General features: G+C 39.5%; 1 protein-coding gene across 4 annotated transcripts in view; it reads left to right on the top strand.

Moving 5' to 3' along the window:
* Positions 1-16,084, top strand: part of LOC104590383 (DNA/RNA polymerases superfamily protein) — a 47,380-nt gene that overhangs the window by 10,850 nt on the left and 20,446 nt on the right. For 2 of the 4 annotated variants that reach the window (XM_019196515.2, XM_010249034.3), the window contains exons 2-9: positions 8,115-8,287; positions 10,855-11,028; positions 11,210-11,333; positions 11,434-11,534; positions 11,675-11,761; positions 13,028-13,123; positions 13,243-13,363; positions 13,801-13,929. In XM_019196515.2, coding sequence (XP_019052060.2) covers positions 8,115-8,287; positions 10,855-11,028; positions 11,210-11,333; positions 11,434-11,534; positions 11,675-11,761; positions 13,028-13,123; positions 13,243-13,363; positions 13,801-13,929 — 1,005 coding nt within the window. Of the gene's footprint in view, positions 1-8,114; positions 8,288-10,854; positions 11,045-11,209; positions 11,334-11,433; positions 11,535-11,674; positions 11,762-13,027; positions 13,124-13,242; positions 13,364-13,800; positions 13,930-16,084 lie in introns of all 4 variants that reach the window. The other 2 variants (XM_088894141.1, XM_088894140.1) reach the window with 2 other exon arrangements.

Here is a 16,084-nt window from a genome sequence, read left to right as displayed (position 1 = left end):
ATTTGGTTGTACCTGTTTTGTTCAGCTTCTCGGTCCCTATCACTCCAAGTTTGAACCCAAGGCCTCCAAATGCATATTTCTTGGTTATGCACAAACTCAAAAGGGTTATTGTTGTTATGATCCTGTCTTAGGGAAGAAGTTTGTATCCATGGATGTCACTTTCTTTGAGGAGACACCCTACTATTCTCGGGTCTCTCCTCAGGGGGAGAGTAGTGAGCATGGAGATTTGGGTCCTTTTCTTCAGGGGGAGTGCAGTGAGAACAGGGTTAATACTTTTGGGGCTGTTCCCTTACCTATTCCAGTTGGTGATGAGGGCTGCAGTAGCGAGGGTGGTCAGAGGGATCGGGTGTTGAGAGTCTATCACAGGCGATGCAGGCAGGTTGATTCCGATCATTAGCAGTCCCGGCTAGTTCCAACCTCTTCTACGGCTCCAAGTCCAGATATTGCAGTCCCAGGGCCCACAGAGACTCCTTCCATTGTTGCTACCTCACCCTCTGCAGATGACCTTGACCTTCTCATTGCCCTCCGTAAAGGAAAACGGCATTGCACCACATCTACAGCCCACTGCATCTCCTAGTTTTTGTCCTATGATCGCCTATCTCCCTCCTACAGGTCCTATCTCACCTCCGTTGCTGATGTCCCTATTTCGAGAACAATGCAAGAAGCCCTATCAGTCCCGGAGTGGATAGGTGCAATGCAAGTTGAAATGGATGCCCTGTTGAAAAATAATACCTGGGAGCTAGTTGACTTGCCCAAAGGAAAGAAACCAGTTGGATGCAGGTGGGTATTTACTGTGAAGCACAATGCGGATGGTTCCATTGAGAGGTACAAAGCTCGACTAGTTGCAAAAGGGTTCACTCAGACTTATGGTATAGACTACTTGGAGACATTTGCCCCGGTAGCCAAGATGACCACCATTCGGGTTCTATTATCTCTTGCAGCAAGCTACACTTGGCCTTTGTACCAAATGGATGTTAAGAATGCCTTCCTGAATGGGGACTTGCCGGAAGAGGTTTACATGCAGTTGCTTCCTGGATTCTATGATACAGAGGCAGGTAAGAAGGTTTGCCGACTCAATAAGGCATTGTATGGTTTGAAGCAGTCACCTAGAGCTTGGTTCGACAGATTCAGACTAGCCATTGGGAAGTTCGGTTATGTACAGAGGCCCAGTCAGATCATACACTGTTCATCAAGAGGGTGGAGTCGTCACTGACACTACTTGCAGTATATGTTGATGATATTGTGGTGATAGGAAATGACAACCATGAGATTGAGTCCCTCAAACAACTCCTTCATCAAGAGTTTGAGGTGAAAGATCTGGGTACACTACGGTATTTTTTGGGTATTGAGGTTGCTAGATCTAAACAAGGGATCTTTGTCTCTTAGAGGAAATGTTTTAGATATCTTGGCTGAAATTGGAAAGCTGGGTGTCAAACCTGCAGATACACCCATTGAACAGAACCACATGATTAGTGTAGAGAGTGGGGAGCTGCTTGAAGACAAAGTTATGTTCCAGCGGTTAGTGGGAAAGCTCCTATATCTATGCCTCACTCGGCCAGATATCAGTTATGCCGTTAGTGTTGTCAGTCAGTACATGCATTCTCCTAGAACCACGCACCTTCTAGCAGCAGAAAGAATACTAGCATACTTGAAGAGATGCCCGGGTAGAGGTATACTGTTCAAGAACAATGACCACATGAAGGTGGAAGTCTATACGGATGCCGATTGGGTTGGGAGTGTTGATGACAGAAGATCTACCTCTGGATATTGTGCTCTTGTGGGAGGTAACCTGGTCTCTTGGAGGAGTAAGAAATAGAGTGTTGTCTCCCGATCCAGTGCTGAAGCTGAGTACAGGTCAATGGCTAATGGAGTGGCTGAAATTCTTTGGCTGAGATCACTACTTGAGGAGTTGGGTATTGAGTATGAGAAGCCCCTGATGCTGTATTGTGATAATCAAGCGGCTATTAATATAGCACACAACCCAGTGCAGCATGACATGACTAAACATATTGAAGTTGATTGACACTTTGTACGAGAGAGGGTCTCATCACAAGAAGTGTCTCCCATACATCACCTCCAACATGCAGCTGGCATATATCCTCACCAAAGCTGTCCCACGAAAGAAGCTAGAGGTAGATCTATCCAAGTTGGGAATGATAAACATTTATTCCCAACTTGAGGGGGAGTGTAGAGAACAATGATGTGGGCCCCACAGCTACGGTCCCATTGTGTTCGTAGGGTAGAAGATGTTCTAGTATGCCTAGGGTTAGCTATTGGTCATTTAGTTGTTTCAGTTGTTATTTATTTCAGTCTTATTTTTTGCTCTATTTGTTATGTAAAGACTAAGGGCAGATTTGTCCTTTCCATGTAATGAGCATAACCTATAAATATTAATTAAAGTGGCGGCGGCAGAACATTAAGCTTTTGCTCCTCCTTTCAACTCTTGTGTTCTATTGCTTCTCCTCCATCTTCCTCTTCTTTCCTCTTACCTTTCTTCTTATTTTCGATCCTGAAATCCCTTAGGGTTCAAGACTGATAATAGTCTTGAACTTCTACTCAAATCTTGGAAAATTTTGGGTTCGGGGCTAAATGGTTTAAGTGGATTCAAGGTTGTTTAGAGTCTTGCAATTACTCTATCTTGGTGAATGGAGCAATGGTAGACCATTTCGCTGCAGTGAGAGGCCTTAGGCAAGGGGACCCCCTCTCCCCATTTTTGTTTACTTTAATTGTTGAAGTCTTGGGCAGACTAATTACTAGGGAAGATTCTAGACACCTAGTGAAGGGTTAGAGAGTGGGCAGAGATAGGGTACCAATCACTCATCTACAATTTGTTGATGATACCATTTTGTTTTGTGAGGGTGAGGAGATTAGTTGGGTCAAGAATTTGAAATTGGTGGTGCAACTCTTTGAAAAAATGTCAAACATAAGCGTGAATTTTGACAAAAGTTGTGTGGTGGGAATCAATATGGATGAGAGGGAGGTGGCAGAGGGAGCGGAAATTCTAGGATGTGTAACCTCTGAGTGGCCTCTAAATTATTTGGGACTGCCTTTAGGAGATAATCTGAGAAATAATAGCTTTTGGAATCCGGTGGTGAATAGGTTCACTAAGAGGCTAACTTCATGGAAGAAGAACTACCTATCTTTGGGTGGCAGAATCACTTTGATTAAGTCTACCTTGAATAGCTTGCTGATTTACTTCTTATTGGTTTTTAGGATCCCAGAAGGAGTGAGTAGGGTCTTGGAAAAATTGATGAGAGATTTACTATGGGAACCTATGGAAGGGAAAAGAGATCATAGTGTTGGGTGGGAGGTGGTTACCAAAAGTAAGGGGGTGGGTGGATTGGGTTTAGGAAGTATTAATGAGGCTTTACTTGGAAAATGGTTGTGGAGGTTGCCAATGGAAGAGGACAAGCTATGGGCTAAAGTGATTGTGAGCATTCATGGGTAAATGGTTGATGGTTGGGATGCTGGAGTTTTGACTAGGGCTACACAAGCTTCTCTTTGGAAATCTGTACATGCCATTCTTCCCTCTTTCTTGTCATTCATTAGGTATGACCTATGTTTTGGAAACCGGATAAATTTTGGGAACATATTTGGGTGGGAGTTGTGAGTTTGAAAGAAAAATTTGCTTCCTTGTATTCCATTTCTTTGTTTAAAAATGAGCCAGTGTCCACCGTTGTGGTACCTTTAGATTCTTGTCATGGTTTGGATTGGGATTTAGGTCTGAGAAGGGGCACTAGGGATGCTGAAGCCAACCGGGTTTCTGCCTTAATTCAGACCTTGGGTGGGGTGGTGTTGGACCTTGGGAGAAGGGATAGTAGACTTTGGACTCTGATCCCTTCGAGTGAGTTTTCTTGTGCTTTTTTTTTAAGGCTTTAACACAACCCTCTGATAGCTTGGGTATGGACTTTCCAATTTTGGAAGTTTGGGGTAAACTGATTCCCCCAAGGATTGGTGCTTTTCGTTGGGAAGCCTTTATGGGAAGATGTAATGCTTGTGACTTACTCCAGAAAAAAGACCTAATTGGTGCATCCTTTGTAAGCAAATGGTGAGAGCTTCTATCACTTACTAATTCTCTTGCTCCTTTGTTTCACATATTTGGGAATGGTTTTTCTCTTTGTTTGGTTGTAGATGGACACCCCCGGCAGATGTACAAAGTTTGTTTTTCCTCTTCCTTTTTCAGGTGGCCAAAGAAGAGGGGAAGAATTCTTTGGAGATGTGTCAGAGCTGCCATATGTTGGACAATTTGGGAGGAAAGAAATTCAAGGATTTTTAATGAAGAGAGGAATAAGGAGGCCATTATTGAAACAATTACTATTAGAGTGGTAAATTGGGCGAAGTCTCTAGAATTATTTGAGAATATCTCCACAGATATGTTGAGAAGAAATTGGAAAGAAGTGGCCACCTCAGCTCCTGTTAAAACCAAGACTAGCTCCCTTTGGTCTCCCCCAGTATCTGGTTTTACTAAGCTGAACTTTGATGGGAGTAGTGAAGGTAATCTGGGACCTTCTAGAATAGGAGGAACTTTTAGGGATGGAGAAAGGAAAACATTGTTCTTTTTCTTGGTCCTATTGGTGTAGGCGATTCTCTTCGAGCTGAGATCTTAGTGAAGGGATGGGATATCCATCACATGGACGCCTAAGTCTTGCGGAATGGATAGGACGAATTTCAAAAATTTCTCCCATCTTTGCAGGGAATCGAATTCCCTATATTTAGAAAAACATGTTTTTCAAGGATCAATCTTGAATCAAGAACCAAACCAGATCTGAACCAAAAGGGGTAGGAGGGAGGATGTACCTGATATAGAGAAGCAATATCTCCCAATGGAGGTGTTCACGCCCAAGGAAGGATCCAAAATCTGCTCCCACTGAAAATGACGCAGTGCATGATGGAGCAGAATCAACAATGTTCTTCCAAAAGAACTTGACCCTTCGCAAGAATCAACTGGACGGCTTGTGAGTACAGCTCCAACCAATCTTTTCCTAAAAGATTGGAATCAAGATCAGATCTTGATTTCTCCCAAGAATTGGAGATCGAATTGAAGGTGATGGCGGCGGCAGGAAGGAGGCGGCAAGAGAGAATTCGCAGGGTGCAGAAATCTCTCTTCTTGTGATTTTCAGCTCTGAAGAAAATTGAACATCAACCAATAATTGTTTCCGCCCCTTTCTTCTTTCATAATCTTAAAGGGGATCAGCTCCTAATCCCATTAGGAGTTGCTAATCCAAATCATATTTGGATTAGAAGTCCCTTTAAGTGATAAGGGATAACCCTTATCTTATCTGCAAATCAGATCAGCCATCTCCTAATCTAATTAGGAGGCTTCCAGATCTAAATCTCATTTAGATCTTGGACTCTCTAAGTGGATAGGGTCTAGGCCCAATCCTATCAGCTGATCCATCTCAGAATTCACCCCCTTTAATTGACTGATCAAATCAGCCAGTTCGAAATGGGCTTAAGGCCCATTTAAGGTTATGTACTCACTTAGCCTTCCAAACTGCTGCCCAGTTGGGCTTCCTTGTATGGCGTGGGACCCAAACATTGATCTACACATCAGCCACATGGGTTCAGCCCAGCCTTTGTTACAAGGCCTGGCCGAATACACTGTTATGGACAGTGCACCCTCTGAAACCCATCTTACGGGCTCTATGGGCCCAACACTTACCCTAAGTGGTCCCTGGGCCAAGCCACCTTGTAACACCCAGGGACTTGTGGGCAGATGCAAGATTAGCCCATCAGGTATTATCCTCAATGGTCTTACACTTAACCTCTCAGCCCATAATGATCAAACACTACCTGACAAGGGAGGACCTCTCCCTCGACTGCAATGAACAGTGTTGCACTCTCCGCTTACATGGATCCCGGGAATTAAAACCTTTTGCAAATCATTTCGAAATCATAACTTATATATATATATATATATATATATATATCTTTATATAAATATATTTTGCAAAACAAAATCTCAACAATTGAAATCGGCTGCCGGCAGTCTTGATTTCCATAAGAGAAAGTGCATCCCCGATCATTACCTTTGTCCGACAAAGGGGCTGATCCTGTCACTATGATCACCCACTCAGATGAATTTTCGGACTGTCCCAACATACCCAGGTTTTGACCCCCACTAAGAATCTCACTGATTGGTACATCAAAGACAACCCAATCCGACACCTAGTGTAGTATCATAATCGAGTCCAGGGGTTAGGTGTAACTTTCCAGTTTTACCCATCTATCTCCAAGGTCCAGGGCAATATTGGAAATCTGGTCCGATTCAAAGGTTCTATTAATCCTACACTGCATGTGCTTCGGGTCTCACCCTGGTAGATGAGACAAGCCACCCCAACAGTTGGCCGCACACCGGTTTCAGCCTTGGCAGGATAAATCTCCCCAGACTTACCCAATGGCTGTGAGCGTTCTAAACTAACACAAGTCTCATTAAGTGTCCAGTTTAAGGGTATTACACAGAAACACACCACAGGAACATGAATCAAATGTGTACTTTATTCATTTACAATAAATTCATAATGTACATAATTCTGATTGAAGCTAAGGGCATACAACTGTCTAACACTTAGCTGTGATGGAAGGAATTAAGAGGGCAAAAGAGTTGGGCTGCCAAAAGCTCATTATTGAAGGGGATTCAAAACTGGTCATAGGATGGCTGCAAAGAAAGGAAATTGGTCTATGGAAATATGGTAATGAAAAAAGATTGTTCAACCAGCTAGCACAAGGTGTGGAGATTCAGTTACATTGGGTAAAAAGGTGTGCTAATACATTTGCAGATACCCTTGCTAAACAAGGGGTGGGAAGGGAACATTTATTTTGGGCCATTTTGTAATTGCCTTGTATGTACTTTTCTTGGGGAGGGTTAAGAGAGTTTACCCCTCCCTAGTCCATTGTACTTCCTTTTCTTTCTTTCTTTTTTTTTTTTTTTTTTTTACTGAAAGTTGCTGATAAAAAGAAAACTTTGCTAGCAGTTTAGAGAACTGGCCGGTCCAGAGTGGTTAACTCCATTGGTGGGTCATCCAGCTGGATCAGTCTAACTATGGTCATATGTTGAAGTGGATGGTTTGACCGGTTGGCTGGACTGATTAACCTTGCTAAAGGTTCAGAGAACTGGTCAATCCAGAACTGTCAACTCCATCACCATACTGACCTGTCCGGTTGGACCAGTCTAAAATGATGGTTACAAGTTGAACCAACTGGTCTAGCCAGTTGAAAGAACCAGTTGGTCTTGCCAACGGGATGGTTCAACCAATTGACTGAACAAGTTATCCTTGCCAATAGGCTGGTTCAAATAGTTGACTGAGTTGGTTGCGTTTGCCAACAGGTCAGTGAATTAGCCATTTCTACTGCGGCATGTCATCTAATTTTGTTAAATATGTTTTAACATATAAAAATAGATAAAAATAATTTTTTTATCACACTTAATTTTGTTTAATATGATGAGCATATAACATGAGAGATATGTTCCGTTCTTTTATCATTTCCTAAACTTTTCTGTAACTTTCGTATTTTATTTTTTAATTATGACATCACAGGTTGTCTCTTTTGACTTGAGTAGTTGTATCATTCATATCTGGTTAATCTGTTGGGAACCCACAGCCTGACACAACCCAACCTATTTAAGTTGACCCAACGGGCGAATGAACCCGCTAAGTAAATAGGTCAGGTTTGGGCTGGTTCAACGGGTTGGGTCTGGATTACCATCCTTATTCACATGTCCTTGAGCATTCAACGCATGAAAAATTACCCAGTCGGTGGTTCAATCATTATTAAAGGTGCATATGGAAACAATAATCTTGGTTCCTGGCTTCCCCTATATTCCCAAGAGTGCATTTATTTCTAATTTTTCTTTCCTTCTCTTGCAACACTTATTTATCTTGACAGTCTTAAGCATAGTTAATCTTCTAGTTGCTTGTAAAATATCGATTTCAATTTAATTGATTTTTATCATTGTACAACACTCTAGAAGAACATCTCTATTTTGTACATTGAACTTTTTTCTTGATGGGCAATATCTTTCTTTAATCTCCCTCCTTATCGATAATATAACAAGGTGGTCACTTTGCTATGCTCATGGAGATTATGATACTAGACTATCACATATGTTTCAGGGATGGATGGAGTTGACAAAGAGAAAGTTCAGAGGATAATATATGAAACGAGTAAAGGATCCAAATATTTTGAGAATGAGGAACGCAAAGAGGAGTTCATAAGACAGAAGATTGAGAATATGCGTATTCAATGTGCAAAGCTCACAGCGATGGATATATCTCATTATCAAGGGGTATGCATGAAAAACATATACATGTTGTGTACCTGTTGTTTGTGTAATTGTATGTAACTTTGCTTATACTAAGTAGAATAGGGACTTGGCAGTACTTGTTGCTATTGTTAGTATAATGTGTACCCTCTCTTGTTTTGAAAAGGTTGACGGAAATGGGGTGATTGTGAGAACAAAATAATATTTACCTCATTCTTTCTTTCTACATTTTTTTTTTCTCTCGAAAATGTGCATGCTCAATGTGCAGAATCATAATGATAAATCCTATAAGATGGTATTAGGAGGAAGGTGGAAAGAGGGATTGGGGTGGGAAGACTAGTGCCAGGAATTCCTCTTTGTTAGGGAAATGGTCATGGAGGTTCCCTTTTGAGTTAGATAAATTATAGCATGTTCTGGTCAAGAGTATTAATGGTTTCCAAGGAAATGGTTGAGACATTGGATAATCTGCTAGATTGGTCTTCTCCTTGGAAAGTTATTTTGGCTCCACTGCCTCTCTTCTTACCTTTTGTCAGGTATGCTGTATCTTCAGGGAATAATATCTGATTTTGGAAGGACCTAAGGTAGGGGAATATGCCTTTTAAGCAGAAATTTTCCAACCTCCCCAATCTTTCTTGCATTAAACTCGTTGACCCTATCCTAATGCATTGTTTTTTGTGAGTCAGGGCTTGCTTGGGACATTGGTTTTAGGGGAGGCTTAGGGGAGTGTGAAACTCTACTTATTGTACACATCACCAATTATTTGGTGAAATCTTCCTTGATAATTCAATTGAAGATTGTAGTTTTTTTTGTGGTATTGAAACTCAGGCCTTGTGCCCCCATAGGGGCCGTAAATCTTTTTTTTTTTCCTGGCATAATACAACACTCTTTTCAGCAACTATTTAATATAACTCTTCTTCAAATGGTGGTGAGAGCTGATAGCGGGGCTCGAAACCGCATCTATTCTAGGACTACCCAGTTTATGTACCAACCGAGCCACCACTCGATTGGATAAGATCATAGGGTTTGGGTCCTAAAATCTTTTGTCTCTTTCTTGTCTTTCTCCTTTTGTTGTGCTCTTTCTCCTCCTTTCCTTAGTCTTGGTGGCATTCCTAGTGAAAGCAGTATGGAAAGGCCTTGCCCCCTAAAATTAGAGTTTTCTATTGGGAAGTATTTCATCTAAATGTGGGGTGAGGGTCAATTGCCTTGATAGAGTGCATGGCGTTCTATTTTCTTTGGGATGCGTGGCATTCTGCACATAATCATTCTTTTATTCATTAATATATTATTTCATAGTCACCAATAAAAAAAGTTTCGAAGTTGTCCTTTAGGCTTTAAGAGCTAAAGCTGCATAATAGTCAATATAGTAAGTTCAAGCAAAATTAAAACTCACAGAATTTGTACATGATTCTAATAGATCAACTGAATAATCTATTACATAAATAAAACTAGGATTAATGTCACATCCAAAAAGAATTTTGAGCTGGACCAAAATGAACATTATTTCCATTTGGCAGGCAATGATACTACTGCTCCACATATTTGCGATATTGTTACCTTTTCCTATAAAAAAATATTTGCGATATTATTGCCAACCCATCATGTTATAATACCATCTCATCTCTCCACATATTGTTGGTAGTTTTCACTAGGGAATATGATGATTTCAGTTATAGTTCATATTGGTACCCTTGGAAATGGAAATATATGCCTCAACTTCCAATGTAAGATTGGATTTTTTTTTTCATTATCAGCAAAAAGATAAATGTCCGTTACAAGCGTCCCAAGGGGAGGCGTGAGGTGCAGCCTCACTCTTTAAAAGAAAAAAAAAACAGCACAAAATTACAATTGGTCCCAATGCAACTGATCCCCAGTTACTCCTTGCTTGGCTAGATAGTCAGCAAATGCATTACCCTTCCCACCCATTGTATAGTCTAATTCATATGTTGTGTTACCCATTTGAATTTCTTCATTTCATTTTTATAACACCATATCACTGAGTCTGGATCTCTAAGCCAGCCCACTACCACCTTGGAGTCCCCTTCTATTACCAAATTCTCCAACCCTATCTCTCTTGCAATCTGTACACCTTGTAGGACTGCATACAGTTCAGCCCTTAAGGAGTCTCCATTTGCCATTGATCCTGAATAGAGTGCTCTTAAATTCCCATCCTTGTCTCTTATGGTCCCTCCAATTCCAGAAAGGCCTGGGTTGCCCTGACTGCTCCCATCAATGTTTAGTTTCATGAAGCCTTCAATGGGAGGTGCCCAAACCAACCGTATTTTAGTCTTCTGCACTGAACTAGAAGCCACTGAAAACCAATTCCTCCAAATGTCATCAAAGGAAAAATGTCTGAACAAATCCATAGTTTGTAGTCAATGTATAATTCTGGTCATTACACAAATGTAATGACCTCTTGCATTTCTATAATTCATCTGTGTTAACCTCTTGCATTTGCAATGTTGTCATTGTACTGTTCATCCACAAACAACATTGATATTTGTTTGAAGCATCCCCTCTCCTTTTCCTCTTTAAGGACATGCTGCTTCTTCTTCTGATGATCACTTGTAACTCTATGGTTGTACTGTTCCTAGGTAGCTGATAAAAGAATATCAGAGCTAGAAGCTGCCCGTGATCTGTCAAAGATTTGGCTACATGTAGATATGGATGCTTTTTATGCTGCTGTTGAGACATTGGAGAATCCTTCATTGAAGGGGAAACCAATGGCTGTTGGCAGCATGTCCATGATCTCCACTGCTAATTATGAGGTGTGAATTGCAAGCTGTAAGTTCCGAGAATGGAAGAGCTAATACAATTTGAAACTTACCATAAAATATTTATATGTCAGTGTAGATGCTCTACTTTAATCATAGGTTCCAATTTAAAGAATAGAAATTCTACTACTTAACTGCATGAACAAAATATGATATTATTACTTTGGATGTTTAGGCACGGAAATTTGGAGTTCGTGCTGCAATGCCTGGTTTCATTGCTCGGAAATTGTGCCCGGACTTGATATTTGTTCATACAAATTTTAAGAAGTATGCTTATTACAGTGAGTTAACTAGAAAAGGTTAGAAATTCTTCTTATATGGATAATTATAAAATGCTACTTAAAGTTATTGTTTTCCTAACAACTAAATTTAAATATTTATTTTTGTTCCTTTTTTTAGTTTTCCAGAAATATGATCCCAACTTCATGGCTACTAGTCTAGATGAAGCATACCTTGATATAACTGAGGTTTGCAAAGAAAAGGGCAGTAGCAGTGAAGAAGTAAGTTGATATATAAAGGGACTAATTAACCAATCAGAAAATGGTTCCTTTCCTTTGCTCCTTTAATAAAGATTGTTCCTATATGCTTTGTTGAATAATCCTTTATCAAGTTACCCTTCTCCTGTTATCTCATTGCTTAGATTGCTGAAGAGCTCAGGAAAGGTGTTTATGAGGAGACTGGTCTTACATGCAGTGCTGGAGTGGCACCAAATCGCTTGCTTGCTAAGGTTCGTTTTGGTTACCTTCTAACATAGTTGCATTACTAAGGATGATGAATACAAGAAATAATATGCTTTCCTGAACAGTTTCTGAAGAGAAGTTTAGAGATTCATGTTTCTGATCTAGAAATTCTTGCATCACTATGCAAGGGATGATCAGGTTCAACAATGTCCAGTTCATGTCATCGAGAAAAATAGTTGATGTACTAAAATAATGTCTCTTTTTCTTTGTGTTTTCTGAATGGATAAAAACATGAGGATTAAATTTGAAATATTTATGTTTGATAGCCAATTGGAAAAGAATTATCTGTTGATAGTAAAAAAATATAGGTTAGTCATATCATCTCCTTGGTATTAACAGTTTTTTTTGAAGAAAAGTAAAGTATAATGTATTAATTTAACAACTTGCTAGTTCTTGAGTCTTGTTAATGAACCCGTTTTTCTGTCTTTCTATGAGTAGTGATAGTATCTTTTTGTCGGGAAGCTTGCATGGGGAATTGGGGGGTAGGGAGCATTTACCTTCTCTAATGAGTGTTTGGAATGATGAACAGCAAGTAACATTCTAAGTTTCTGACAGCTACTTTTTCTTGGTTGAATTTTATGTACTTTTTTTTCCCTTTGCACACTGGCACTGGAATTTTAGATATAAGATTCTCTCTGGTAATGGGGGTGTATGGTGATTGACCATAAGTAATGCACTTATGATTTATAAACAGAATTGCCATATATAGGGGGCAGTATGAGTATATGGTCATTAAGTCAGCCAAGTTGCAATTATTTATTTAATATTTGTCTGAGCATCTGAAGAGTGGTCTTCTGACCATAGAAGAAGCACTGCCAAGTTAGTTGTAAGGATGAATGCTTTGCCATTCAACTCTATCAAGGGACATATTCTCTGTTTGTGAGACTTCAAATCATTTCATGCTACCTGAACCTAGATTCTTTTCAACCTTCTAGCTCTTCTAAAACCTTCAACCTTCATTAAATTGGTTCTTCTCATTGGTGTAGATGGTATTGTCCATGCACATGCCTAAACCATCTTAGGTTTATTTTCTCTCATTGTAGCACCTATTGGAACTACTCTCCTTTTGATTGCCTATCACTTTGCTCCAAACAACATTAAAGCCTTACAGGCATCATGTGTAATTTTCCTTCTAATCTGATTTCAAAAATTCTTCTTTTTTTTTTTGGTTTCGATCGATTGATTTCAAAAGTCCCCTTCAAATAATGCTTGTTCTTTCTAGAGCCTGAAATTCTCTTTCATATTTTTCATAGGTTTGCTCAGATATAAACAAGCCAAATGGACAGTTCATTTTACCAAATGATCGGATGGCCATCATGACATTTATATCGTCACTCCCCATAAGGAAGGTACTTTTGCAATCCTTGAGTGTATTCTTAGCAGTTTTGGCATTATTTATTTCCAATTTGAACTAATTTTTATAAAAGTGCCATGTTCGTAAGTGTTCTTTCTGGTAGTTTTGGCACAGATTGGAGGCATTGGTAAAGTCACTGAACACATATTAAGGAATGTCCTTGGGATCAATACATGTGAGGATATGCTGCAAAAGAGTGCTTTCCTATTTGCACTTTTTTCTCGTTCTTCGACAGGTTAACATACTGGTTATTGCTTTCAGTTTTTCTTTATATTCTTCATTGAAAGTACCCCCATTTGCAATTTCTTTCAATATGAGATGTAGAAATATTTTATCCTATTTACAAGGCAAGCATCAGAAGGGGTTTTGCTTGTGGCCATATATATTATATATAATTTTAAAAACTTGCACTGATATCACATAATTAATAAAGTAAAACTTGTTAAAATTTTTTAATGCATTTGGGAATAAGTCAAGATACATTTGAGTAATATTTTTTATCGGTATCCATGCAAATGGAAATACCAAATATGTCATGGAAATATAAAGAAACATGTAGATATTTTAAACAATGCTTATAGATCCATAGTTATGCATATCACAAGCATTTTATGCATGCTTTATTCTTTATCTGTTCTCCATCTTAGACAATGGATTTCTTTTTTATTGCAGACTTCTTCCTATCTGCAGGACTGGGCTTAGGGGGAACAGACAGCCCCCAAGTTAAGCTGCGAAAAAGTATCAGTAGTGAAAGAACATTTTCAGCCACAGAGGACAAGGAGCTGCTTTATCAGAAGTTAGGTAATCAAATGTCTAAGTCAAGAAGTTGCCTATTCCTCAAAGAAGGCCTACTGTATAACTATCTGCCAAAATTTTAACTTCTGATTTCAGTAAGCAAATAGTCATTGAGTCCTTTTTATGGACAAAACATAGAAAGCAGCATGCCAACAATCAAGTAATTAGTGAAACTCTTTGTCTCTTACAGATATTTATAATAAGGCACATCTGTTTCTTCTGGGAATGTTTATAATAAGGCACATTCTTGCCAATCTTAAAGCCAATCCCACTTATGCTCAAACTCATCAGCCTCCAAAACTTGTCTGAGGGAAGCAAAATGCTAAAATAACCCAAATGAACTTTTCTACATTTCAATGTTCAATGCAATTTTATTTTTTATGTTGATAGGAAATATTAGCATATTTTAGGATCCTGTGAGTAGATTTTCCAATGATTATGCAGAAAATAACATTTACAGCTGAACATGATGATCCGTACTAGTAAACTCGTACTCCTGAAAGCTGCCCACCTCAAACAAAGAGCATTGTTTGAGTCTACCTTAACAAAAATTCTTAGTCATCTACTAGAGAGGTGAAGGCTTTGGCAGTTGGGATGAATTCCTATTTCAGCTGAACCCAAGAATTGTGTATTTTGTTGCTGATTTGCTTGCCAGAGGGAGTAAGGGAACATTTTATTTGTTGGGGGTCTTTTTTATTGGTGTATGGGGTTGGATTTTTATTGGTCTTGCCTTGGCCTTCTGCTATTTTCTTTTCTTTGGATCCTTCTTTTCTCAGCTATTATTGAAGTTGTATTCCTTTTTCTTTTAATAAATTTTGTTATTGATAAGAGAAAAACCTCTATTCATCTTGAGTACACCATTCTTTCAACCAATCTATGTTACCCAGATATGGGAAAGACATTGCTAGACAAGGTATCAGATATGAAATTGACTCTAAAAATTGTGTTGAAAGTGTTAAAATAATTGATTTTATGTTTGTTAGGGTCTGTTTGGCTGATTAAAGCCTTTTTATTTTAATCTATTATTGTACTATCACTCAGTAGGGGCACAAGGGTCATTTCCCTTTTTATTTTTTCGCCCTATATATTATAATGAAGCTGGCGCCGCCAGTACTGTTCCATTGCCTCGACACTTCTTCTTCCTTCTCTTCTCTTCTCTTCTCTCCTCTCCTCTCCTCTCCTCTTCTCTTCTCTTCTCTTTGCTGTAACCTTCAATCAGATTTACTGTCAAGATGGTATCAGAGCATGGCCATTGAATCTGGGCGATCAAGTGTCTTCTCCAAGCTGCTGAATCTGGGCAGAACAGAGGAGTACATCTGGGTTGATCGAATCAGACCTGCAACTGGTGCCGCCCCATTTTTTTTTCTTTTCTTTTCTTCTCTTCCCTTGGTCGTGTACCAAGAGGAAAACGAATGGACCTGAACCACTGAATGTTGGCACACCCTTGTGAGGTTTTTCCTCTATTTGTTTTGGATCGTGTGATCCTGTACCTATGAAAGGCTGCTGTAGGTCACGTATGACCTGTTTTCTCTACTTGTTGGCTTGATGCCTTGTGTGTAAGGATCTCCCCTTGTGATTATTGCTTGTAGACCTGCTGAGAAAACTAGTAGGCTGGGACTGCTACTCTGTACAGGCCTGAAAATCAGATTTATCATCTTGTTTCTTCTGGAAATTGGTGCTGGTCTTGTGTTCAGATTAAGTCCAAAAATTGCAGTGTGGGTGGACTGATCACTTGTTGTGTGTGGAGTTTTTCGTTCTGATATAAGGAGGGATCCTAAGTTGAAATTTTTTGATAAAAAAAAAATGTGTTGACCATGTCTTCTGAGAATTCTGCTACTTCAGGGATTTCTGGAAATCAAAATGGGGTAAGTGGGGGAATAGATATGAGTTTCCCCATAGCTGTCATTCCCTTTGATGGTCTGAATTACCTTGGATGGTCTAGGGGAATAAAACTCTACATCATTGCTAGGGGAAAAATAGGATACATCAATGGGAAAGTGAAGGAACCGAAGAGCGGAAATGCTGAATATGATAGATGGAACCAAGAAAATAGTATGGTGATGTCTTGACTCTTGGTTTCCATGCTACCACAGGTGAGGAAAACTTTTATGTGGGCTGAAACTGCTTGTGAAATATGGGAACAAGCAAAGTCCACCTATTC

This window comes from Nelumbo nucifera, chromosome 1 (genome assembly GCF_055504915.1).
Source record: "Nelumbo nucifera cultivar China Antique chromosome 1, China Antique-T2T, whole genome shotgun sequence".
NCBI lineage: Eukaryota > Viridiplantae > Streptophyta > Magnoliopsida > Proteales > Nelumbonaceae > Nelumbo > Nelumbo nucifera.
Note: the sequence above shows the minus strand (reverse complement) of the source record. Positions and strands in the feature narration are given on the sequence as shown.